The 25962-nt window shown below is 40.4% G+C and overlaps 1 protein-coding gene across 1 annotated transcript in view; it reads left to right on the top strand.

Annotated features, from left to right (window-relative positions):
• The window catches only part of b3glcta (beta 3-glucosyltransferase a), a 455564-nt gene that overhangs the window by 371282 nt on the left and 58320 nt on the right, over nt 1-25962 (top strand). The window contains exon 10 of the mRNA XM_051927190.1: nt 7612-7681. Within this exon, the coding sequence (XP_051783150.1) occupies nt 7612-7681 (70 nt within the window). The remainder of the gene's footprint in view (nt 1-7611; nt 7682-25962) is intronic.

Here is a 25962-nt window from a genome sequence, read left to right as displayed (position 1 = left end):
TAGCTTCAACTCCCACCTCCGGCAGAACTTCGACCACATCCCGAGGTAGGTGGGGGACATTGAGTCCGAATGGGCCATGTTCCGTGCCTCTATTGTTGAGGCGGCTGACCGAAGCTGTGGCCGTAAGGTGGTCGGTGCCTGTCGTGGCGGCAATCCCCAAACCCGTTGGTGAACACTGGCGGTGAGGGATGCCGTCAAGCTGAAGAAGAAGTCCTACAGGACCCTTTTGTTCTGTGGGACTCTGGAGGCAGCTGATAGGTACCGGCAGGCCAAGCGGAATGCGGCTTTGGTAGTTGCTGAGGCAAAAACTTGGGCGTGGGAGGAGTTTGGGGAGGCCATGGAGAACGACTTTCGGAACGGCTTCGAGGAGATTCTGGTCCACCATCCGGCGTCTCAGGAGGGGGAAGCAGTGCAGTGTCAACACTGTATATGGTGGGGATGGTGCACTGCTGATCTTGACTCGGGACGTTGTGGGTCGGTGGGGGGAGTACTTCGAAGACCTCCTCAATCCCACTAACATGCCTTCCAATAAGGAAGCAGAGCCTGGGGACTCAGAGGTGGGCTCCCCCATCTCTGGGACTGAGGTCACCGAGGTGGTCAAAAAACTCCTTGGTGGCAGGGCCCCGGGGGTGGATGAGATACACCCAGAGTTCCTCAAGACTCTGGATGTTGTAGGACTGTCTTGATTGACACGCCTCTGCAACATCGCATGGACATCAGGGACAGTGCCTCTGGATTGGCACACTGGGGTGGTGGTCCCCCACTTTAAGAAAGGGGACCGGAGGGTGTGTTCCAACTACAGAGAGATCACACTCCTCAGCCTCCCTGGAAAAGTCTATTCGGGGGTCCTGGAGAGGAGGGTCCGTTGGATAGTCGAGCCTCGGATTCAGGAGGAACAGTGTGGATTTCGTCTTGGTCGCGGAACAGTGGACCAGCTCTACACCCTTAGCAGGGTCCTGGAGGGTGCATGGGAGTTTGCCCAACCAGTCTACATGTGTTTTGTGGACTTGGAAAAGGCATTCGACCGTGTCCCTCAGGGAATCCTGTGGGGGGTACTCCGAGAGTATGGGGTACCGGACCCCCTGATAAGAGCTGTTCGGTCCCTGTACGACCGGTGCCAGAGCATGGTCCGGATTGCCGGCAGTAAGTCGAACCCATTTCCAGTGAGAGTTGGACTCCACCAGGGCTGCCCTATGTCACCGATTCTGTTCATAACTTTTATGGACAGAATTTCTAGGTGCAGCCAGGGCATTGAGGGGGTCCGGTTTGGTGGACTCAGGATTGGGTCACTGCTTTTTGCAGATGATGTTGTCCTGTTTGCTTCATCAGGCCGTGATCTTCAGCTCTCTCTGGATCGGTTCGCAGCCGAGTGTGAAGCGGCTGGGATGGGAATCGCACTTCCAAATCCGAGACCATGGTCCTCAGCCAGAAAAGGGTGGAGTGCTCTTTCAGGGTTGGTAGCGAGATCCTGCCCCAAGTGGAGGAGTTCAAGTATCTCGGGGTCTTGTTCATGAGTGAGGGAAGAAAGGAGCGTGAGATTGACAGGTGGATCGGCGCGGGCTCTGCATCGGTCTGTCGTGGTGAAAAAGGAGCTGAGCCGTAAGGCAAAGCTCTCAATTTACCAGTCGATCTATGTTCCTACCCTCACCTATGGTCATGAGCTATGGGTAGTGACCGAAAGAACGAGATCGCGAAATGAGTTTCCTCCGCAGGGTGTCTGGGCTTTCCCATAAAGATAGGGTGAGAAGCTCAGTCATCCGGGAGGGGCTCAGAGTAGAGCCGCTGCTCCTCCGCATGGAGAGGAGTCAAATGAGGTGGCTCGGGCGTCTGATCAGGATGCCTCCTGGACGCCTCCCTGGTGAGGTGTTCCAGGCACATCTAACTGGGAGGAGGCCCCGGGGAAGACCCAGGACACGCTGGAGGGACTATGTCTCTCGGCTGGCCTGGGAACGCCTTGGGATTCTCCCGGAAGAGCTAGAAGAAGTGGCCGGGGAGAGGGAAGTTTGGGCATCTCTGCTCAAGCTGCTGCCCCTGCGACCCGATCTCGGATAAGCGGAATATGATGGATGGATGGATAGTGCAATGATGTTTTCTGATTGGTACGATTCAGGTCATAAAATGATTTCTTCAAAATGTCCCATATATTTGTCTCTTTCTTTTTTTCCCTGGTGCTGCGTTGACATCATGCACCAGAAGGTATGAACTTATTCAGTGCGAGCAGGAGCACGCAGGTGGCTGTTTGCTGTGTGCTACAACAAGCTTGACTTGATGACAATCAATGCACATGTACTGTACAAGGCATGCACGGAGTCCACTAAGAAAAGAAGTGCGTTCTTTGCTCACCTTGCAGAGGAACTTTGTCGTCGCTTCTTACAAGAAAAGGCGACAGAAAAAGAAAAAGAGGATGCAACATCTACAAGCTTCTGTTCCAAGACCGCTACTTCCCCCAGAAAAGCAAACTTCATAAGTGTCAGCCACACCTTCAATGTAATAGAAACCACAGCATAGAGAGAAGTATGTACATAGCAACAGATACACATGCCGTAAATGTAGGAAGGACGGTCCTTGGTTGTGTAGGAACTGTTAACATTTGAATTTGATGATTGTATATAGCGCGGAACTGACCTCTCTGTACTATTCTTTCCTCTGCATGTCCTGGAGTACAAAAGAAACAGCACCATGCACCAAAATGTGGAGATTGGGCAAGATTGGGGAAAAAAAAAAACGCCATCACTGATTACAACCGCAAGAAGGCATGCGAATGAATATGAATAATGTTGCATCCGTGCCACAATGTTTTCCGAACTGTACTATACAGGTCATAAAATGAATTATTCTAAATATCATATATACCTATGTCTCTATTTTTTTGTAAGTGCGGCTTTGTCATCATGGACCATAAGGTGCATACTAATTCAGCGTGAGCAGAAATACTCAATAAAACTGAATAAAAAAAAATTCAAGTGACGCTGAGATACGAAGAAGGCAGATTCACCAGCGTTTGTGTGTCAGCTTATATCCCTCCAGATCAGAGAATTTCCAGTTCCATTGTCTCAAAACACCACTCACATCTACAGTTATTCCCAGTTTCAGATAAAAACTAACAGTGTCAGATCTGGGGGTGGTTGTTGTGAGGTGCAAAGGGATTTAAGGTGGGCCGGGTTTACGAGTTTTTTTCGTAGGCTTTGGTAATTCTTGTGTTAAATGAGGGTACTAGATAATTATCACGCAAGTAAAAATATTTCATAATCTTATAATAATAATCTTTATAATGCGTATAGGAGAGAGAATTGCCGCATTTCAAAGATCATAACCATTCAATTCTGCCTATATGTATAAGTGAGTCTGTTTTAAAAAGTAACAATTGTCAATAGCCAAACAATGAGACAGGCCTTGTGGCAGAAAAATAAATATACAAGAATAAAGAATTTCAGATAAAACATTAGAGGTGGGGCAGTGAGAAATCTTAGATAACTTGGTGGAAAAGCTCACAGGATAAGGACACATCTGTTTTATTGTTACTTAATACATTTGTTGGATGGAAAAGAAAAGCACTGAAGACTCCTGACCTCCTGCATCTAACACTGTAGGTAAAAAACAAATTGTTAATTCACTGTTTACAGACTGTATCCTTATGATGCAGATCTGTGAAATAAAATATATGCAGCATTTTAATCCTTAAACTTTGTTGGCTCTTGTTAATCTGGCCTTCAGACCTGTCTTAATCCCAGCAGTATCCTTCAAGCCAATTCATAAAGACTTTATTTGACTTTGACCATGATCTTTTTTGAACTCCATGTACTTTATTTTCCGCATTTCCTCTGTGATCGGTCTGTGCATACATGTATTTTGAACTTTATGATCAAAAAATAGATTCAAAAGCATTCTACTGTAAGTGAGCTGCTATATAGAATTGTACATCTTTATTTAAGACTCTTATCTTTGTTTATACAAGTATTTAAATATAAAACTTACCAAATTCCCTTTTCTATCCACATTTGGACAAAAATTAAAACCAAATGAGTCTTTCTTAAATTTCCATCTATCCATCCATCCATCCATTATCCACCACTTATCCGAGGTCGGGTTGCAGGGGCAGCAGCCTAAGCAGGGAAGCTCAGACCTCCCTCTCCCCGACCACCTTCTCCAGCTCCTCTGGAAGGACCCCAAGACATTCCAAGGCCAGCCGGGAGATACAGTATAATCCCTCCAGCGTGTCCTGGATCTGCCCCGTGGCCTTCTCCCAGTAGGAGAACCACCTCAATTGACTCTTCTCAATGCGGAGGAGCAGCGACTCTACTCCGAGTCTCTCCCGGATAACTGAACTCCTTACCCTATCTCTAAGGGAAAGTCCAGCCACCCTGCGGAGAAAACTCATTTCAACTGCTTGTATCCGCGATCTTGCTCTTTCGGTCACCACCCAAAGCTCACGGCCATAGGTGAGGGTAGGAAAGTAGATCGACTGGTAAATTGACAGCCTCATCTTTTGGCTCAGCTCTCTCTTCACCACAACAGACCGTTGCAGAGCCTGCGTTATTGCGGATACCGCATCGATCCATCTGTCAATCTCCCACTCCATTCTTCCCTCACTCGTGAACAAGACCCCGAGATACTTGAACTCCTGCACTTGAGGCAGTATTGTGTTCCCAACCCGGAGAGAGCGTTCCACCCTTTTCCGCCTGAGAATCATGGCCTCGGATTTAGAGGTGCTGACTCTCATCCTGCGCTGCTTCACACTCGGCTGCGCACCACTCCAGTGAGAGCTGGAGGTCACTGTCCGATGAAGCCAACAGAACCACGTCAACCGCAAATAGCAGAGACGAGATTCTGAGGTCACCGAACAAGACCCCCTCCGCTCCTTGGCTGCGCCTAGAAATTCTGTCCATATAACTTATTAATAGAATCGGTGACAAAGGGCAGCCCTGGCGGAGTCCAACCTCAAAAGGAGTCCGACTTATTACCGGCAATGCGGACCAAGCTCCTGCTCCTCCTGTACAGGGACTGGATAGCTCGTAACAACGAGCCTTGTACCCCGTACTCTTGGAGCACACCCCACAGGATGCTTTGAGGGACACGGTTGAGTGCTTTCTCCAAATCCACAAAACACATGTGGACTGGTTGGGCAAACTCCCATGCCCCCTCCAGGATCCTGGCCAGGGTGTAGAGCTGGTCCAGTGTTCCACGGCCGGGACAGAATCCGCATTGTTCCTCTTGAATCTGAGATTCGACCATCGACCAAACTCTTTTCTCCAGAACCCCTGAATAGACCTTACCAGGGAGGCTGAGGAATGTGATCTTCCTATAGTTGGAGCACATCCTCCTATCACCTTTCTTAAAAAAGGGAACCACCACCCTGGTTTGCCAATCCAGAGGCACTGCCCCCGATGTCCATGCGATGTTTCAGAGACGTGTCAACCAGGACAGCCCCACAACATCCAGAGCCTTGAGGAACCCAGGGTGAACCTTGTCTACCCCAGGGGCCCTGCCACCTCGGAGCTTTTTAACTACCTCTGCGACCTCGGCCCCTGTTGTGGACGGGCCCCCCACCCGGAGTCCTCCAGCTCTGCTTCCTCTAAGGAAGACATGCTGGTGGGATTAAGAAGATCCTTGAAGTATTCCTTCCACCGGTCAATAACGTCTGCAGTTGATGTCAGCAGAGCCCCATCTCCACTGTACACAGTGTTGGTGGAGCACCACTTTCACCTCCTGAGGCGCCTGACGGTTTGCCAGAACCTTTTTGGTGCCGACCGAAAGTCGTTTTCCATGGCTTCCCCAAACTCCTCTCATGCCCGAGTTTTTGCCTCTGCAATAGCCGATGCCGCCACATGCTTGGCCCGCCGGTACTCCTCAGCTGCCTCTGGAGTCCCACTGGTCAACCAGACCCAATAGGACTCTTTCTTCAGCTTGACTGCCTCTCGAACCTTAGGTGTCCACCACCAGGTTCATGGATTGCCGCCACGAGAGGCACCGACAACCTTGCGGCCACAGCTCCATTCTGCTGCTTCGACAATGGAGGCTCGGAACAAGGCCCATTCAGACTCAATGTCCTTCGCCTCCCTCCGAATGAGGTTCAAGTTCTGCCGGAGGTGGCAGTTAAAGATCTTTCTGACCGGTTCCGCTGCCAGACGTTCCCAGCAGACCCTCATTATTCGTTTGGGTCTGCTTGGTCTGTCTGGCAGCTTCTCCCGCCATCTGATGCAACTTACCACCAGGTGTGATCAGTTGACAGCTCATCCCCTCTCTTCATCCAAGTGTCCAAGACATAAGGTCGCAGATCTGATGACTCGATTACAAGTCGATCATCGAGCTGCGACCTTGGGCATCCTGGTGCCAAGTGCACTTATGGACACCCTTATGCTCGAACATGGTGTTCGTTATGGATAATCCATGGCCTGCACAAAAGTCCAACAACTGAACACCACCCGAGTTTAGATCAGGGAGGCCGTTCCTCCCAATCACACTTCTCCAGGTTTCACTGTCGTTGCCGACGTGAGCATTTAAGTCTCCCAGTAGGACGATAGAGTCCCCAGGAGCTGCGCCTCGAAGCGCCTCTTCCAGGATCTGCAAGAAGGTTGAGTACGATCAACTGCTGTTTAGCGCATAAGCGCAAACAACAGTCAGAGTCCTTCCCCCAACTCGAAGGCGTAGGGAAACAACCCTCTCGTCCAACGGGGACAACCCTTATGTACAGGCCTCGAGCTGGGGGGCCATAAGCAAGCCCACCCCTGCCCGACGCCTCTCACCCACAGCAACTCCAGAGTGGAACAAAGTCCAGCTTCTTTCAAGAGGAATGGTTCCAGAGCCCAGACCATGCGTAGAGGTGAGCCTGACTATATCTAGCCAGTACCTCTCAACCTCTCGCACCAGTTCAGGCTCCTTCCCCACCAGAGAGGTAACATTCCATGTCCCAAAAGCCAGTTTCGGCAACCGAGAGTCGGATCGACAGAATTCCCGCCTTTGGCTACCACCCATATCACATTGCACCCGACCCCTATGGCCTCTCTTGCAGGTGGTGGGCCCACAAGAGAGCGGAACCATGTTGCTCCTTCGGGCTGAGCCCGGCTGGGCCCCATGGTCGAAGGTCCAGCCACCAGGCGTTTCCCCAGCGAGCCCCTCCCCCGGGCCTGGCTCCAGGGTGGGGCCCCGGGTACCCTTTCCCGGGCAAGGGAAACACTGATCCTTGATTTAACTCCATATGGGGTTTCTTAAATTTTGGAAACCTAATTATTACTCATTAAATCAAGCTAATTCAGAGTAGGATTAGTGTCACAGTGGTTAGCACTACTGCCTCAGCGATTCAGAGTTCTGGACTTCCCACACCAAGTCACTGTCTACGTGAATATCTTTTACTATATACTCAGATTTTTCCTCCCATGTACAAAAGACGTGGTTGTTACGTTAGTGATCTTACATTTGTCCTGTGGTTAAGTGGCTGACTGGGCCCTGTGATTGTTTAGCATCCCATTCACGTACCAAAAAAGTCTTCTGCCCCCCATGACCGATGAATTTGATTAAGGATGTTTGTGAATGTTCTGACATGTGATGTGACATTTAAGTGATAACAATTTATTATGTAATGGAGATAGATAAACTACTTGCTTGTTATTGCAGGTGAAACCTGTTGATAAAAACGATATATTTTTTGGAGTGAAAACTTGCAGAAAATTTCATAAGGACCGAAGTAAGTGACTTTTTTATTTTTAAATTTACTTTCAACTAAGTGTTTGTCCAAAATACAAAAAGCAAAAAATATTTAATTACAGTTGCAAGAGACTTTTAAGAGTAATTTAAAACAAAGTTCAGACAGGCTTTAAATCATTAAACAAACACAGTATCCAGAGACAAACAACAAAACAGAATCAGTAGTCAAAACACAGGCAATACAATAAACTAACAATCTTAATAACAAAATTAATTCCTCAAGAAGCTACTCTTTTCCATACAGCCATTATCCAACCTGCTATATCCTAACTACAGGGTCACGGGGGTCTGCTGTCAGCCAATCCCAACCAACATAGGGTGCAAGGAAGGAAACAAACACCGGGCAGGACACAGCTACTCTTTTTTCACTGCCAATTCATTTTTCTTTAAAATTCGAAGTACAGATTGCTATGTGATTTATTTCTTGATCTTCTCTAAAGATATGTTCAAATAAAATAGTTTAATTTATACTGAATTATATTTCTCATGAATGAATCAAGTGAGTTGAGAAAATGGATGAATGGTATTGTTAGGTATTGAATATTTGATTTTTTTTGCTCAAAATCCAGAAAATATATTTATTTGTTTAGATGTAATAATTAATGATGTTCTGAACGATTGACTGGCAATCTAAATCGGTGATCTGCAAATTGGCACAAAAAAAAAGATTTTTTTAGAAACTTCTTTTCTAAGAGATACAGTAATTTAGTTGTACTACTCCTTTATTAGATTAGGTTAGATTAGATAAATTATACAAGGTATTATGGTATTTGAGCTAGAACATGTCTTTTTGTCTGTAAACTTCAAGTAAACAGAGATCATCAAGGCAAGACTTTACCAGAGAGAAAAGAATGGAATATTAGCCTTTACATTAAAGAAAATGGAGGAATAAACTAAGATAAAGGATTCAGAGGAGTCATCCTATGCAGTTAGATAAACAGCAAGAAAAGTTAATTTAATAAATTCCGACATTTTTCATTTTGTCCCTTAATTAAGATGGACATAGTTTGCGTTTGGATAGTGAATGAACTTGTGATAAGTGCAGCAGCTCACATTTTCAATTACAATTTGTTAATAAGACTTGATCTGGTAATACCTGTGGTCTATAGTTTAATTATAAAAATACCAAAGTTGACACTTAAAAACAGAATGTAAGGATTCTATGTGTCTGGTTATGTGGGAGTTTTTAGTGTAAGAAATTTTTTTAAAGGGAAAAGGAAAACATAACAATTTCAGAATCGGTGCCAGAATTGGCCAGTCCAGTAAACATAAAATTGGTGATCAGTAACAGCCCTAAAATAAAACCTGATCAGAGAATCCCTAATAATAATTTTGTAGAGAAAAGTTTGTTGAAAATATTTGGGGTTTTTTTGTGGTCACATTTCCAGATGTGGGGTGGCACGGTGGCGCAGTGGTAGCGCTGCTGCCTCACAGTAAGGAGACCTGGGTTTGCTTCCTGGGTCCTCCCTGTGTGAAGTTTGCATGTTCTTCCCGTGTCTGCGTGGGTTTCCTCTGGGTGCTCCACAGACATGCAGGTTAGGTGCATTGGCAATCCTAAATTGTCCCTAGAGTGTGCTTGGTGTGTGCGTGTGTACACTGCAGTGGGCTGGCGCCCAGCCCGGGATTTGTTCCTGCCTTGCACCCTGTGGGATTGGCTCCAGCAGACCCCGTGACCCTGTGTTAGGATATGGATGGATGGATTGATTTCCAGATGTCTTCCATTAGATAACAATTCCTGAAAACCCCATAATACAATAATGAAGTGAGACAATAATATATCTCTTATATCATATATAACTGTTATAATTGGTTTTATCTTTCACATTTAAGCGCTTTCTCTAGCTGCCTACCCTCACTGCTGTTAGAGACATCTCTGTTGCCATATGATTTGCTAATATACTGAAATCAGTTTCTATTATTGGCTTCATGATGAACTAAAGAATGTAATAATATTGTACCCATAATAGTCTTTTCTGTAATGTTTATGTTGTACAAACACAAAGGTATGCTAGATACAAAGGTATCTTTCCTTTGCCAACTTACATACAGTGTGGTATAGAAAACTGAAATTCAGAATATTATCTCTCTTCTTCTAATTTCACCACAGTATCCATTTATCATTTGATTCAGCAACAGCTAATCTTAGGACCACAAACGATGTTAAAATTTTACTGTGATATTTTGGAATAAATAGTATACCTGTGTCTGTCATGTTTCAGAAATAAAAAGCAGATCAGCTTTTAGCTTAATATATTGATAGATCATAAATAATAGATGATTTGAAAGGGGTTCATTTTATTTGTGAGGCTTTTTAAAAACAAAAACTCAGCGTGGAACATCTGATATTAAATTAATGGTCTCTGTATATTGGCTAAAGCTTTTATTTAAAAGTGGTTTTGAATTATTCACTTTAAGTAAAATTTCTGATGTTTTTATAAAGGTGTTATAGCTATTGTGTCATAACAAAGCTACATCTGATAATATTTAACCTGTCAATTAAGGTCTCAGAGCTAATGCCTAGATGGTGCAGTATTTAGTCAACTAGGCATTTGTTTGGCTATGTTTTAGCATAAAATACTACCTCAATTTTAAATGTAAATTAACCTTCCCAAAAAGGCCAAAGTTGAGCTCAATAACAATGCCAATTTTGCTTTTAAACCTAGTCTAAGCTTTCAGGTATCTAAACAGCAGTTAAAAAAACTAAGCCTCCAGACTTCTTTCCTGTTATCTAATCTCAGTGGAAGGCTAGGTGCAGTTAATTGGTAACATTTTCTTTTTGCCTTTGTATAAATTTGGCTCTTATTTAATATCTCTGATTGCTAAAAATGAATTTCTTTCAGCATGCAATTATGTTGGAAACTTAGTTTTTGGGTGGTTTCTTCAATTAAATTTTATTATTACATACTATGGTATAATTGAAGATTTTAGTTGCACTTCTGAGTTTTCATATGGAGGATTTGTGACATTATACACTGTGGGTTCACCAATGGTGAGCATGTAATGTCAGTGTCCACAGACATATTACTTATTGCTGAGCCTTATTGTTGATCTTTCCAGGGTCTAAAAAGATCAGTTGTTGCAAGTGTACATTGATGAAAGAAAGAAATCAACATATTTGATTTTATAATATTTTTGTTATGATTTACATTATTACCACTACTCTTGGGTCAAATATCTTTTTTATCTTTGTTCCATTTACAAGTATGAACATCTCTGCAGCAGCACTAATGTTTGCAATGCAGAATTTGTTGAAATCAAAATAGTGTTGTATTATTACCGTATATTTAAGTTCTCTCGCAGGGAAGTCAGGGCTTAATTTTACCGTATAATTTCCAGTGTTTTATAATGTCAGTCGTATAAGTCGAATGTAGAAAACTCACGCTATTGGTCCAAGAGATTATGATATTCTAATGCCCACCTGAGAGAGTAACCATGGAGCACACTGCCTTTTACTTCTATGTATTGTGCCTACGTGACCACACGGTAATACCTGAACTATTCCAAAGCGACGTTTGCAGTGTTTTGTGTTTTTTGTATCTCACACTCTCATACACCTTTATCGTAAGAGCATCCCTTATCTACGATGGAGAGTTCGATCAGAAGAAAATATGAAGCTGGTATTAAATTAAAAGTCGTTCAAGTGGTGAAAGAAATTGGTAACTTCTCTGCTGAAACAAAAATCGCTGCGTCTGAGAAACTGGTGCAAAATTGGAGGAAATGAGAAGATGTAAAAAATATATATATATATATATATATATTGTATTTTTGAACGAGTATAAAAGTCGGGGTCTGATTTTATGATCGATTTTTTCGGATTTCAAGACCCGACTTATACGCGAGTATATACGGTAGTTGCAAAACAAAATGCATTCCAATGCACCACAAAGGCCGTTGTGCACGTTTTTCATTCTAATGGATGCTGTAGTGCGCATTTTAGCATTGCTGCCGATGTTTGTATAATAAGTGCTCCATCCACCTTTGCTTTGTTTGGGGTTCATTTTGGTTTTCACAACATTTCACAGAAAAAAGGTCAATATGAAACATTTAATTTGTAAGAGTTATTATTTTTAAAATCATGTACTCTGGTAAACTACAAATAAGTACTAGCTTCTAAATTAATTACAAATATAAAACATGAAATAATTGATCACATAAGTTAACACCACCCTGAAGTCAATATTTAGTAAATGGCAGCCATGACAGTCTTGGATCTGTGTGCACAGGTCTCTGTCAGCTTTGCACATCTGGACACTGCCTTCCCCCCCAGTCTTTGCAAAAATGGTTCAATCTCAGTCAGGTTGCACAGGGATTGTAAGTGAACAGCACGATCAAGTGTGTAATCAGTGGGGATTCTACTAAGACCCACAAACCCCCCACACAACTTAAAGACATGAGTCCTGGGTTCAAATAATGATTTATTGTACAGGTACCTTTAAGTACAGGCTGCTTGTTAACCATATAATATAATAAATACTTCTCTTTCTTCTTCTCCCCTACTCCCTGGCAAGCTTTGTCCTTCTTCCACCCGACTCCAACTCATCTGGTAAGACAGAGTGGCTTCTTTTATATCAGACCCAGGAGTACTTGCAGTGCCTGGGCATAGCCCGTAGGAAACAATTCCGAGTCAAGTGGAAGTCCCCAAAAGTAGGGCGCATGAATCCCCGCAACACCCATGGAACCCAACAGGGCTGCTCCATGGCACTACAATTCCCAGCATACCCTGTGGGTGTATGAATGTGTACTGATACCTTGGGATTGTGCCCACTAGTGTGTCAAGGAAGCACATAGTTACAATTGGTTAACTCCACCCGTCTCTCCATTTTACTGGCCGTCCCATACCCACTTTCACATATGGTGTCTCCTGCCAGCCTCCTATACAAGATAGGGTGTTCTTTGTCTTTCTTCTTGTTTATGCAATGGTATGGCTTTCCGGCCAGGTAAGGAAAATCATTCTGCCACCCCTGCATTGTATTGTTACTATAAATGTAGTCCTCAATCCTCCTCTTATAAGCAGTCTTGGCCTTTTTTTACGCCTCTTTTCAGTTTGGCTCTAACAGTGCTGTATTGTGCCCCATCACCGGACCTAAAAATGGTGCTTTCTATCTCTGAGCAGGCAAAGGACTTCTTTTGTCATTCAGAACTTCTGGTTGAGATAAACCCAGATGCACTTGTCCATGGTGACAGTGTCTGAGCAGAACTTAATATAGCCCAAAACAGTTGTAGTGTACTCTTCCAGGTCCTGATGTTCAAAAATATCCAATTTTTTCTCTCAAAGCAATCCTGCAGCTGTTGAGAAGGAAGCCCCTTTGGGCCATTTTTAACAGTCTTAAATATGAAAGACAAAAAGTAGTTGTGGGACTAGATGGATTGAGATGAGATTCTTTTGGGCTAACCAGTGAATGTCCTGGTTTGCTTTATGGTTATATTTGGAGGCCTTAGTCTCAGCTTTGTCATGTGTGCAACTCCAACTAACAACAATATACAATTAACGTAGTGTTGTGTTGTTGCACTTTAAAATTAAAAAAATAGATTATAGACAAAAACATATGCACTCCTTTAAACAATTTCTTTCGTTAAAAAAACAGACATGACATGCTTTTATATGTAAGTATTATATATATTTATTTTCCTGTCTGTCTTGATTTATTTTTCACTCTCTGGGAACAGGCTATTGCCTTCATGTCCTTGTTCTGGAAAGTGATGATGAAATATGTGTACATTATTTGTTAAGTAAATTCATAGTGAACACTGTATAAATTAGTCTCATTGGAATTCTGGGAAAAGAAAATAACTCTAAATTACAAAAATTAAAATGCTCCTCAGAAGGGTTTCTTATTGTAAATCAAAGACCTTGAAAGGGAACATCTGTCTTATAAAGTGCACTTTTTCAGGTTAGAGTGAGACTTTCAGGCCTCTCGTAAAGTATGCTCTTGATGTGTATTTTTATTTGCACATCAGCCTTGTATGGATTGTGGTAATATTTCCAGTCCACTTCATAAATGTTCTGCTTTGCATTTTTCTGTTTTTGTTGCATTTGTGTAAAATGCTTCTTTAGTATTTTCTGTTAACAAAATATTAATATTGTATTATTATGATCATTTTAATTTGATATTAAGGAATTATAATAAATTGATACCTTCACAGATTAGTCACTGTAGAATTTTTTTGTAACATACAGTATTGCAAATTAAACTGGGTTACACAAACATGTTAGTTATGTCATTCTGAATTAGTACTGTTCGGCTGATACTGTTTTCTTCAATAAGTACTTAACTTACTTTGCTTTGTAATTGATGGGGAAGGTTATTGTGTAAACAAGCAAACTGGAGTGTAGTTGAGCATTTTTGCTCATTTCATTGCTCTCTTAGGTAGCACACTCTTCATGACAACAGCTTGCTTAGCTCCACTGGAAATGCAGATCTGTGGCTGGCTTGCCCTTTTTATAGGTTCACTTGCAGCTGGCATGGAAGCTCAGCTGAATAATGGAATGCTCAATGTATACTGCAGCTAACTCAGCTATCAACTTGTGATAGCCGTTACTTAGTCCTTTGTTCGGCAGATCAGCTGTCTCTTCTGTACTTTTATATAAGTAATTTGTAAACTTTGTATTTACATTTTACCTGATCAGTTCTTACTATGCTCTGTGCCCACAGTCAGTGAAGAGTAATATACAAAAATAAACTGAATTGAATTGAAATGAAGCTGTCCTCTGCAGCCACTTCCCACTTCTTGCAAAGAAGCACAAACTCAGGGAGGTCGTCTTTTACTCAGTGGTTGTAAAACTGGTGAGGAAGAAAGAACATTATTAACTGTAATGATTATAAGTATTTAACTCAAGGACTGTATTTTGTATTAATCATGTTGCAGAGAGCTATATAATTTTTTAATGCTATATGATTTGATCTTCATTTAGGTAGAAAAGGAATTAAGTTTGTGCACAGAATATGAGACTGACTTGCATTCGTTTATGAGAAAATGCTGACCTCTTGATATTAACAGAACACCCTGTGATATTATAAATCAATGTGATAGTTTCTGAATTCTTGCTTAAAACTATAAGAAACATGTCCCTTATGGATTAATAAATAAAGATTTATTAATCTAACCAGACAAAATCTAATGAAGATATTAAAGCTATAAGAATGTAATTTCTTTATAACTAATGTACTGAACTATAAGAAACTGCTTTAAACTGGTCTTGTATGTGTGAGCTGATAAGGGCATATCTTTAGGAATGTGAGTGCCCTGATAACTCTTTATTTTGGTAAGAAACTGTGCACTCCTGCATGTAATAAATCAGCATGTAACCCATAACTTTTAGCACTATGTATGACCTCAAAATGAACTGTCATGTTTTTTTTCTTTGGCTAATGAATAAGCTAGGTAATATAAGAGAGGATTTTTCTTTTCTTTTGCGAGGACTGTCTGTTCTGACAGTGTCAGTGGCACTGAGCTGGTGGGGTTGGGGGTGCAGTCTCTTTAACTCACCAAGAATAAAGAAATTGCTTTTTATTTAAATTGGTTTGTTTCCCCGTTGTTATTGACTTCAGCTTCAACACTGGCAACAAGGGCATGGCACCAGATGTCTGGAGCATTGTGTTGTCAAGTGGTTCATCAGGAATATAGAATGCCGCACTTTTATGCAGTGGAGCAGAAGTGTTTAACTTTGCACTTATTTACAGTTATCGGTCTATTATATGTGTATAGACAAACCTTCATATTTGGAGCTGCAGAGGTAGCAGTATGTTGGTTGTCATCATTCCTGAACTAATGCTGCAACAGGACTCCGAGTTGTTGATCTTAGCTTCATCAACACCTCAGAAGAGGCCCGGCATGTGCATTTTTCAGTCTTCATGCTTTCTTACTAGGATTGTTGGTTTATGACCAGTGGGTTATTGCTCATTTCATTGCTGTTTTAGGTAGTTCACTATCTTTAGAAGGATGATTCAGTTAGCCACCCTAGAATGGAGATCATGCAACTATAGCTGGCCTGCCACTTTTACAGTCTTCTCTGAAGCTGCACTTTTGAATGATGGAATGTCAGCTGACACTGCTTCTTCAGCAATTAAATAATCCCTTGGCTGATGCAACTTGTCAGCACTGTTATATTACATGTATTATATGATCTTTTAAACTCAACCTTATACTACAACTGTAGAGTTAGATTGTGTTTTGAGCCTGGAGGCACACAGTCTCACCACCCTCCAAGCCTTAAGAGTAACCATTGTAATGTAGGCCAGACTGGCATTATCCATTTTGCTAGGCTGGAACCCAAGTCCTGGCTTATCAAGTCTCTCCCAGACAATCTGTGGTTTATGTGATAAGACAATCGACACCAGACATTGCATCAATGCATGGATATCTCTCAAAGGCCTAAGCTGTACACCCTAGTTCTGAACAAAGGACCATAAATCAAGGATGTATAGCATTAATGGACACTACTTTTCACAAGTGGTCAGCCAAGAAGTGGGCTTGGGTGCACCTAGGAAACTAACGCCAAGTCCTTTATTCCTTTCTTTAAAAACCCCTGTATAGCTTCTGCTGACTGAGTCCCTCTATCAGCTCACTTCTTGACCTGGCGGTATCTTTTGCTGTATAGCAGAGACCCCTGTGCTTAGGGTCTGGCCGCAGTAAAGTTGTAGCGATCCCTTCTACTCCAAAAGAGTAACCGGAGCTGGACTAGAGAAAATGGAATACCATTTGTAGGAGTTGGACCAGGGGTACCATTTGTCTAAACCTTGCTAAGAGAGCAAGAGATCAGACTGAGGGAATGTGTATGTAAGAGCCACGCATTCACCTTGGTAACAACAGGGGCTGACTGATCACCAGCTGACCCAGTAGGCATAACTTTGCCAGAAACCAAGGACAGTGTGTGTAAAACCGGTAAAACTGGTAATTAATTGAGTGATCATAAACCCCACGCTATATTAATGGTCACCTGCTCATGAACAGTGTGTGCTTAGAATAGTCTCAAATATAAGTGTGTTAGATGATTTTTAGGTTTATGCAAGAGTAGATCACCAAGTAAAGACAAACATCTTAACTTTTGTGTTTCAGTTACAATTTGACTCATTAATGTATATAGCAAACCCCCAAATAGCCCTCAAGAATTAAAAATACTCAATTTTAAATTCATTTATTTTGGTTATTTTTTATTTTAATACTCTGAATTATGACTTCAAAAAATTCCAGGCCTTACTAACAAATATTAAATCTTGCCCTGATAGCAAATACATTTAACAATGTACTTTAAAGTTAAACTTGGAATTATAATGTCCATATCCCCAAGCAACAATACATTAACTACAAAGGCTTTGATACTTATTTATGTTACCTAGTCAGAGTATGAACTTGTTAACTTTTTGCAGTCATGGCCCATTAGATTTTCCAAATGTGGTGTTCTTGTTTTTATAAAACTGTAACTTTGAAGCTGTTTTTATGAGACCTTCAGTTTCATCTGTCTTCCATTAACAAGATCAATTTCACTTCCCCTCTTTTGAAAAAAGGGACATTAGTGAAATTTGGGGCATATTTACACATAACTGTTGTTGTTGACTTGTTTATGTTTATGCTGAATCATAGTTTGAACACTTTATTAGATCTCTTTCAATTGCAATTTTAACACAAATACAGTAATAGCAAGGAAAACAGAAGATAGAAGTAATAACTTAATAATCAAAAAAGCAACTTCAGGCCCTTCCTTCAAGGGATGATACAGCATACTATGCCCCAGATTAGGCCAAAATGCCATGGGTCTGATTAAAGGCTCAGCACACCATTAAAGTTTCAGCCTCATGCAGGCATCTTAGCAATTCACAAACCCAACCACATAATGCACTCTTACAAACAAGTGTGTTTCTTTTATTGTTTTCTGTAATATTACTGCAATGTTACAAAATAAATAAACAGAATAAAAAATGCCAGAAGATCTAGTTTGTTCATAAGCATGTTCCTATGGGGTTCCTCCTACAGCACTAAGTCATGTCATCGGGGGGTGGATTGATATGGGTGTGGTCATGAGAGAGCCTTCCAATAGGCTGGCCTCTGGTTCAAGAGTACTTGATGTCTTGAGCCACTCTACAGCTCTATCTCTCTATTATAAAAAGAAATCCTGTTCCCTGTCCTGATAGTCTACGATACGTGATCTTCTCAGAAGATAATTTAAAGACCCGTGAGACGAAAGAGACCTGCCACGGTGCATCTCACGGGAACATAGAACGAGAGTCTTGCAAGACACACCCTACTTACAAGCAATATCAAAAAAAACAAATCAGTAGTGTAAAGGGTAGAAATGAAACATCGACGATTAAACGAAGAAGAAAGAAAAGCGTGGAGAAAAGAGACACAAAAGCTATGGAGAGAAAAAAAATGCTAAAAAGAAAAACAATAATCTAGGTGCAAATTTAGAAAACGCGAGCAGCTTTATACATCGTGCAAGAAAGAATTCAATCACGCCCGGGGCCAGTAATAAAAGACAGGTATTGCTTTTACAACGTCACGCGAGACCAGGCAGTGAGCCATCTTTTAAAACAAGTCAACAGACCTCTAAGATAGCAGTTGTTGGATTGCTTTTGGCAGGCAAGCATCATGTGTTCCCAGCTCTTAAAACAACGACAGGCAGAAGAGACAGGAAATGATCCAAAGGCATATCCTTAGCGTACGTTCAGGCGCAACACCCTTCACAACACGAGCAGTATTATACGTCTGGGAAGAAAGAGATGTAACCACGCACGTGGCCGAAAATAAAGGACAAGTATTGTTTTTACAAAAGTTTTTAAAGTAAAAGTGAAAATAATACATATGTAACAATTCACAAGAAAATAACAATCTCTTTAAATTGTTGATTGCCTGCCTAAGGTAAAGTCATCCCTGATGAATGGGGACGTGGGAATGAGGGGTCCTTTAATCGGATTAGCGCTATTTCAGATGTGGAATGGCAAAATGGGGGAGGCAGCTTGATGAATGAGGTCTCCAGGACTTAAAACAAATCCAAATGATATTATGTGATATCATCTAATGTGAAATTCTACTCCATAGTTCTAGAATTTTTATTTTTATACTGTATTGAGGATTTATTCTGTTCTATGTATTGTACTGTACGGCTCAGAATTAAAAGACAATGAGGAAAATGACAAAGTAGAACTTCATAAAGACGTTTACAAACGTTGGCGCTAAACACATGCAGGGCAGGTTAGAGACTATGAAACCAGTGAAATTAGAAAGGCTAAAAAAAAACGGTGCTATACACATGTGGAGAAAGTTAAAGGATATGAAAGTAGGAAAATTAGAAAATATAAAAAAAGAAAGTAAAGATCGCAGTAGCGGAAACAAACAAACTGCCTCATTTAACTATGCACCAGTCTAACTTTGGTTTTGCACAATAATTACTACACTATTGCACCTTAACACTTAATTCTACTTTATTCACATAATTTTACTTATTTATTATGTTCTACTATACTGTTATCTTTCGATCTATGACTTTTTGTTAATCTAACTGATATTCTTCTAACTTTGCACAGTTTTTGATAAGCGGATCAGGATGCATTTCACTGCGTGTTGTCCTGTATAAACTATGCATGTGACAAATAAAGAATCTTGAGAAATTCAAAAACGGAGTTTACCGCACATGCATTTATTGGTTACTTTGTTAGTGTATATATATTTATCTGTTTTCTTATTTAAAAAGCTGAATTTACCCCAGGAGTCAAAAACGTTCTGTCTAGCCCTTGTACAAAAACCTAGACAAAAGCTGGGGTATCACCTTGGTAACCCCATGTACTTTTGGAACTGTGAGAGGAAAATAGCACGACTTTAGAGACAGGAGTCCAATCCAAAACTCTACTTACTTTTTTACTTTGTAAAAAAAAATTATTAACTGCTGATGATGTAGATCGTTTTGTCTGTGCTGAAATTCCAAACAGAGAAACCTATCCTGACCTCATTAAAAAGATTCAGCATATTGGGATTCGCAAAATTACAAATATTGTTTTTACAGAAGTTCTGAAATAAAAGTGAAACTAATGAAATAGTAACAATTCAAAGAAAAAACAATCTTAAAAGTGTGTATCCGGAAAACCAAACACAGGGGTTGGCAGGCGAAGCCCCCTAGTCTTAGAAAAGGAAGTTAAAAGGAACATCAAAGTGCTATACATCAATTAAAAAGTCCTGACCAATAAATTTCAACCAATGCAATGAACCCTCTCACCAACCAAGCAAACGTGAGCTATATTCTGAGAACCGCGAACAGTGTTACACAACTCTGCTGATTTTTCGTGTGCTCTAGCATATTACTTCACGAAACAACAGCAAATATCTATAAATGACACATCCGTACTTACAGTAGATTCTCCTGATCAAAACAAGTCCAAGCACATTATTTTAGGATGCATCAATTATGAGATATCCTCCAAATAAAAGGAATTGGAAAGCCACCTTTGGTAAGTATCACCTCACATTTCTGGGTCATTAGCTCTGACTGAATAGGTCACACACTCGCAAACCTCATACCATGGATGGCAGCAACTGTGACGTCTCTAACAATATGTAGATGTCCATATATGGACATAATGAGACTCGGCTGAAGATGTGCATAATGAAAAAATACACTATTTAAAGCAGGAGAAAACCATGTAAATCCATCCATCCATCCATCCATTTTCCAACCCGCTGAACACAGGGTCACGGGGGTCTGCTGGAGCCAATCCCAGCCAACACAGGGCACAAGGCAGGGAACCAATCCCGGGCAGGGTGCCAACCCACCGCAGGACACACACAAACACACCCACACACCAAGCACACACTATGGCCAATTTAGAATCACCAGTCCACCTAACCTGCATGTCTTTGGACTGTGGGAGGAAACCGGAGCACCCGGAGGAAACCCACGCAGACACGGGGAGAACATGCAAACTCCACGCAGGGAGGGCCCGGGAAGCGAACCCGGGTCCCCTAACTGCGAGGCAGCAGCGCTACCACTGCGCCACCGTGCCGCCCTAACCATGTAAATTGTTTCCTGTAAATTTGTATGTGGGGTAGAGGGGTACTTGGGTGTAAGAGTGTATTAGGGGATGGGGTTCAGAGTTTTTTATATGGTTCACTGTTTTATGTGAATTAAAATGGCTCTGAACCTGGATCCCCGTTTTGAGAGGTTTTAGATAGGGTCTTTGTGTTATCAACATGAAACTTTAGACAGGTACAGTTGACATGTCTGGGAACACCTCAGAGGTGGGAAAAATACCTGGAATTACTTGTTTATGAGATATACTGTATCAGAAAACAAAAATTTGAAAATATTACTTTGCATGCCTATTTTTTGTCCTATTTAAGCAGCTGATTCTAAGTAATGGAATGTTTATATTTTAAACAAACACAGATTCTGTCCCATTTGAGAAGTTATCTGTCAGATTTAAGAGAAAAATGGACTGTCCTGCCTTTATTTTTAAAATAATAAGATTTTATTTTGGGGTACCCCCACCCAGAGTTGGAGATTGCTGAAGAATGCCCTCAGGATGTAAAGCTTATTTATCATCTGTTCACCCACTCACCCAAGAATGAAAAAATATTTCCTTTCAAAAGATTTATTACATGTTTTAAAAGAGCAACATCTTTTGATCTTGTGGGTAATAAATTAAAAGTTCAACAACATGGAGATGGTTGTTTTCTGAAAGACTTCAGTAGCCCCTGTAGTAATGTTATACGGTTTACTTTGAATCTTGCAGAAATAGTTTTATTGTGTTTTGATCATTTATGGTGAATATTGACAAATATTTAGATGAAAATAAGATGTTATAATGTTATATAAGGTAATGGAGTCATTCACATAAATAGCATATCAATGGAATGTAAATATGAAACTTAAAAAAATCAGTCTCTTTTTTTCGTTATCTCAGAGAAATTATTCAGTGCGGCTTCAATTGTTTAATGCACATAATTAAAATATTACCTATTGAAATGATTAGCTGCACTTTTAATGACTGACAAAAATACAATAGCATTTGCTTTGCTGTTCTTTGTAATAGCTTCTTGATATTCAGTGTTTAACTCTTTATTATGCTATATCATAACTTGGACTGTCAAACATCTCCTTTGTCTTAAAAAGATTAACATTTGGTTCTGCTTTAAATTGTTGAAGGCATTTCTTTGTGCTAATTCTGTTCTTGTTGTGAGAACACAATACAAAAGCAACTGTTTTAATGAATCATCATTATATTTATCAGTAATGGGTAAACAATTACTTTATAAGCTTATTTAGATTGAAATAATTGCTCAAAATTACAGCACAATCTACTCAAACATCTGTTTGTAATTTCATTAAATTTTTATAGTGAAGTAATTAATTATATGTATTCAAGCAAGATTTTTAATGTATAAATATTTTAATTTCTGTTTTTTAAAATTACATTGTTTTATTATCATTTTATTTTAACACTGATGTCTGCTAAAAATCTAAATAATGTGTTTTGACCAGAGTACAGTCTTTCAGAAAATGCCTCTGAAAAATTTAATTACAAATAAATTAAAAAATCCTGCCTGCCTGCCAACCACATACTGTAATGTAATATATGGTTGAATATGAGCCCAGTTATTTTACCTCTGTCTTCAAATTAAAACAATGACAGGGTAACCCAGACAAAAGCAGTTATTAAAAAAATGAAAACATTAAATCTCCAAGATCACTTCCTCACTTTTGCTCTGCTTTTTCTGAAGAAGGTCCCAATGACAATATGCTGACCTGGGCCTCTGTATCCTTAGTTCCAATCTTCAGCTTGTGTCTCTAACCTGTTTTTCTATTTTTCCCTGTGGGAATAACCTTTCTTTTTTTAATTCCCTATAATGTATGTCTGCATTCACAACTGTGTCTTTCCACTTAATGTACTGCAACAAATAACCTGTTTAAATCTTGCAGACACCCTGTTGTGGAAGTGGATGTTGTGGTTGTGCCAGACTGAAATAAACCTTTCAGAAAAGATTAATTTTTACAAGATACAATTTTTTTTTTTTTTTGGAACTAGGGCCGATATGGTTCTGACTGTATTTTCTGTTAAAGACATTATACAGTTTGCCTAAGTTTATAGTGCAGAACGTTGCTATGGCTGAATAAAATGGAGATCTGCTGAAGGTTTTCAGTGTGTTAGAAAAGCAGGATCATTTTTGAAAATAAAGTTATAGAAGTTATAGAAAATAATATATTTATTGCTGTATAGCAGGTGGTAACTTCCTTTGTGAATAAATAGATAAAACAGATTTTACTGAAATCTAAACTACTACAGATGTTGAAATAACTAAAAATAGACATCTCAATTTATATTTAACCCATTTCATGCATTTCAATGGCTGTATGGTACTTACGCATTGTTTCAGCACACAAACCTTCAATTATTTTTTTTTTATCACAGAATGAATTTTCATGTACAGTGGAACCTCGAGATACGATCACCTCTGTATACGAGAAATTCAAAATACGAGGAAAGTATGAGCAAAAAATTCAGATCTAAATACGAGCATTGGCTCGCGTAACGAGCCACGAGCCAGGCTGTGGGTATAGCTCGCGGCTTAGCAAGGGGGCGTGGTAGCAGTTGCGAGCCGCGATCTGCGGTGTCTGCGTTTCTCACTTAAGTGCACAGGTGGGAAACTGCCCACATCCATGATTGTTCCTGTGGCTGATGGGCTGCAGCTGCCATGTCCTCCCCGAATATATAGAGAAGCGCGAGCCGGTTAAGGGGGAGAAAAAGTAAAAGAAAAGAGAGAGAGAGAGAGAGAGAAGGCAGGCAGGCGGGCGGGCGAGTGCAGGCTCGCGTGTAGCTGAACAGGCGAGCCAAACAGCTGAAGCAGGACGGTGTAGAGAAGGTCAGCTGCATTAAGAGTGTCTCGCCTGTTGCAGAGCCCGCAGGTGAGACGCTAACAGAGAAGAAGCACCGGCGATTGTCATCTGTTTTTTAAAGATGGCATCCTTTTGACGTTTTAACCTCGTGTTAAAGGATTGTTATTCTTGTGTATTTTAAACCTCCACTTCACAACTGTTTTAAGGATTATTTATTTAAAGATTTATTGAATGCTCTACTGCACTTTGGACACCTGTTTTGATTCTTTTAATAATCAGTTATATTATTTACCAGTGTTATTTATTAAAGGTAGACTATAGTATATATAATTTATCAGTGTTATTTGTTAGGAAAATTGATTTTTATGTTAATATATTTGGGGTGCAGAACGGATTAACTGGATTTCCATTATTTTCAATGGGGAAGTTTGTTCTAGATACGAGAAATTCGCTATACAAGCTCAGTTCTGGAACGAATTAAACTCGTATATAGAGGTTCCACTGTATTTTATTCCTTTGATGTTACATGTTGTAATGGTTTTAACTTGCTATGAATACAATATGGATATTTTAAAGTTAGTAGATTAAAATTGAAAGGCTGGTATGTGGGTTTACGAGACTGGTTTGTTGGCTTACACATTTCAGGGACAACTAAAAGTAAAATATCACATTGATAGCATAGACATTGAAAAATGATTGAATTACTCTAGCTGAAGAAGACCACAACTGTTATTTTGTCCCAAAGCAACTGGATAGGACATTGTATAAATAAAATGTATTTTATTGTATATGAGTGGTGGTTGTATAGCTAAAGGATTGGTGCTGTTATCTGGAAGGTTCCTAGTTCAAAACCCATTACTGCCAGAAGAGATCCTACTCTGTTGGGCCCTTGAGCAAGACCTTTAACCTAAAAATTGTTCCGGGGTGCTATATAGTGGCTGACCCTGCACTCTGACCCCAATTATTATTATTGTTATTATTGTTGCCATAGGCTAATACCTTTATCCAATGACTTAGAAGTTAAATGCACAGGGCAATTAACTAGAGATGTATTGCTGTTTTATTGTGGAAAGTTTATTTGGGGAATTCTTTCCTGAAAACATATACCTCTTTTTCAGGTACACAGATTCTTTTTAATGTGAACCCATAGTGTAATGTTTAATTCTCTGTCACTACTTAATACTTGCTGTATTTTCATTAGGTGACCATAATGAAAATATTATGAATACTGACAGCGTATTTATAACACTGATTCCTGTGTGCTTCCTCAGTCTCATATAGCGCTGTGTGGCTATTTTTGCATGCATAATTAGCCATGTGCTACAACTACCAGTCAAATCAAGCCTTAATGGAGCCTTCCCCCCTCCTCTTCTAAGAAAACACAAGAGACCCTGTGAAATAATAATAATAACTAAAGAAACACTGTGAATCATTTGCACAGATACATGGAAAACAAAGCAGATGTTCCTGCTGTGCCCAGAGCAGTGACTTTAAACAATGCAATGAGCCAGTCCCACATTGCCCCCTTTGGCACTGCCAATGTGCGCCCCATGATTGAATCTCTGTAAATGCAATAACCTATATTTTATTTACTTATTGCCATTTTGTTGCTATTTGTTGTATTTTGTTTGTGTTATTTGTTTTGTCTACGTCTTTTGTTGTTTGAAACATCATGTCACATTGGTTAGCAGTACTGCCACACAGCAATTGTCCAGCATAGTTTGCAGAAGCTTCCCTAGGCCTCTGGGACACTTTAAAGACCACTACACTATTATAACCCAATCAAAACTAGTTCAGTTCCTCCTTCCCTATTGACTTCATGTCGAGGAGTATGGTGAAGTTCCCAAACATTTCTGTGATTTTGCCAAACTCTGTGTGAAGCAATCTCCACAGGGTTTGCTTACCACTACCTTACACTTATAATACTGCAGAGCTTTTTGCAATCCTTTTCATTGATTTTATGATGAAATTATTATAGAAATTCTTAATTAAACACAAAATGATACATTTTTCAGTAGCCAAGTAACATAACCAGCTGCTTTAACATAACATGCTGTTTTAGCATAGCATAAGGAATAAAGTGTTTTTATAAAAGTACACTTTTTAAATGTTATAAGAAAAGTTCTTCTCCTTCCTACAACCTTTGCCATAGTGCAGGTAACCAACATTTTCAGTACATCAGAGAGATATTCATACAGCTGCTGGGGGATGTGCAATCTGTTCATAAGGTTTTGATAATGGGAATATACCCTCATATATGGCAATGTGAAAGCTGACAGATATGGTTTTCAGTCTGTGTTATGGTTCTGTTACACATTCTTTCAAAACCCTTGACTTGCAGAACATCAATTTATCCAAAACACCATTTGGTTAAGCATGAATTTTTGAATCCTATTTAGGCAATGACTTTTATTGACACTTGTTGTAACTCTCAGACA

Source organism: Erpetoichthys calabaricus, chromosome 4 (genome assembly GCF_900747795.2).
Source record: "Erpetoichthys calabaricus chromosome 4, fErpCal1.3, whole genome shotgun sequence".
Taxonomy (NCBI): domain Eukaryota; kingdom Metazoa; phylum Chordata; class Cladistia; order Polypteriformes; family Polypteridae; genus Erpetoichthys; species Erpetoichthys calabaricus.
This window is presented reverse-complemented; position numbering and strand designations above follow the sequence as displayed.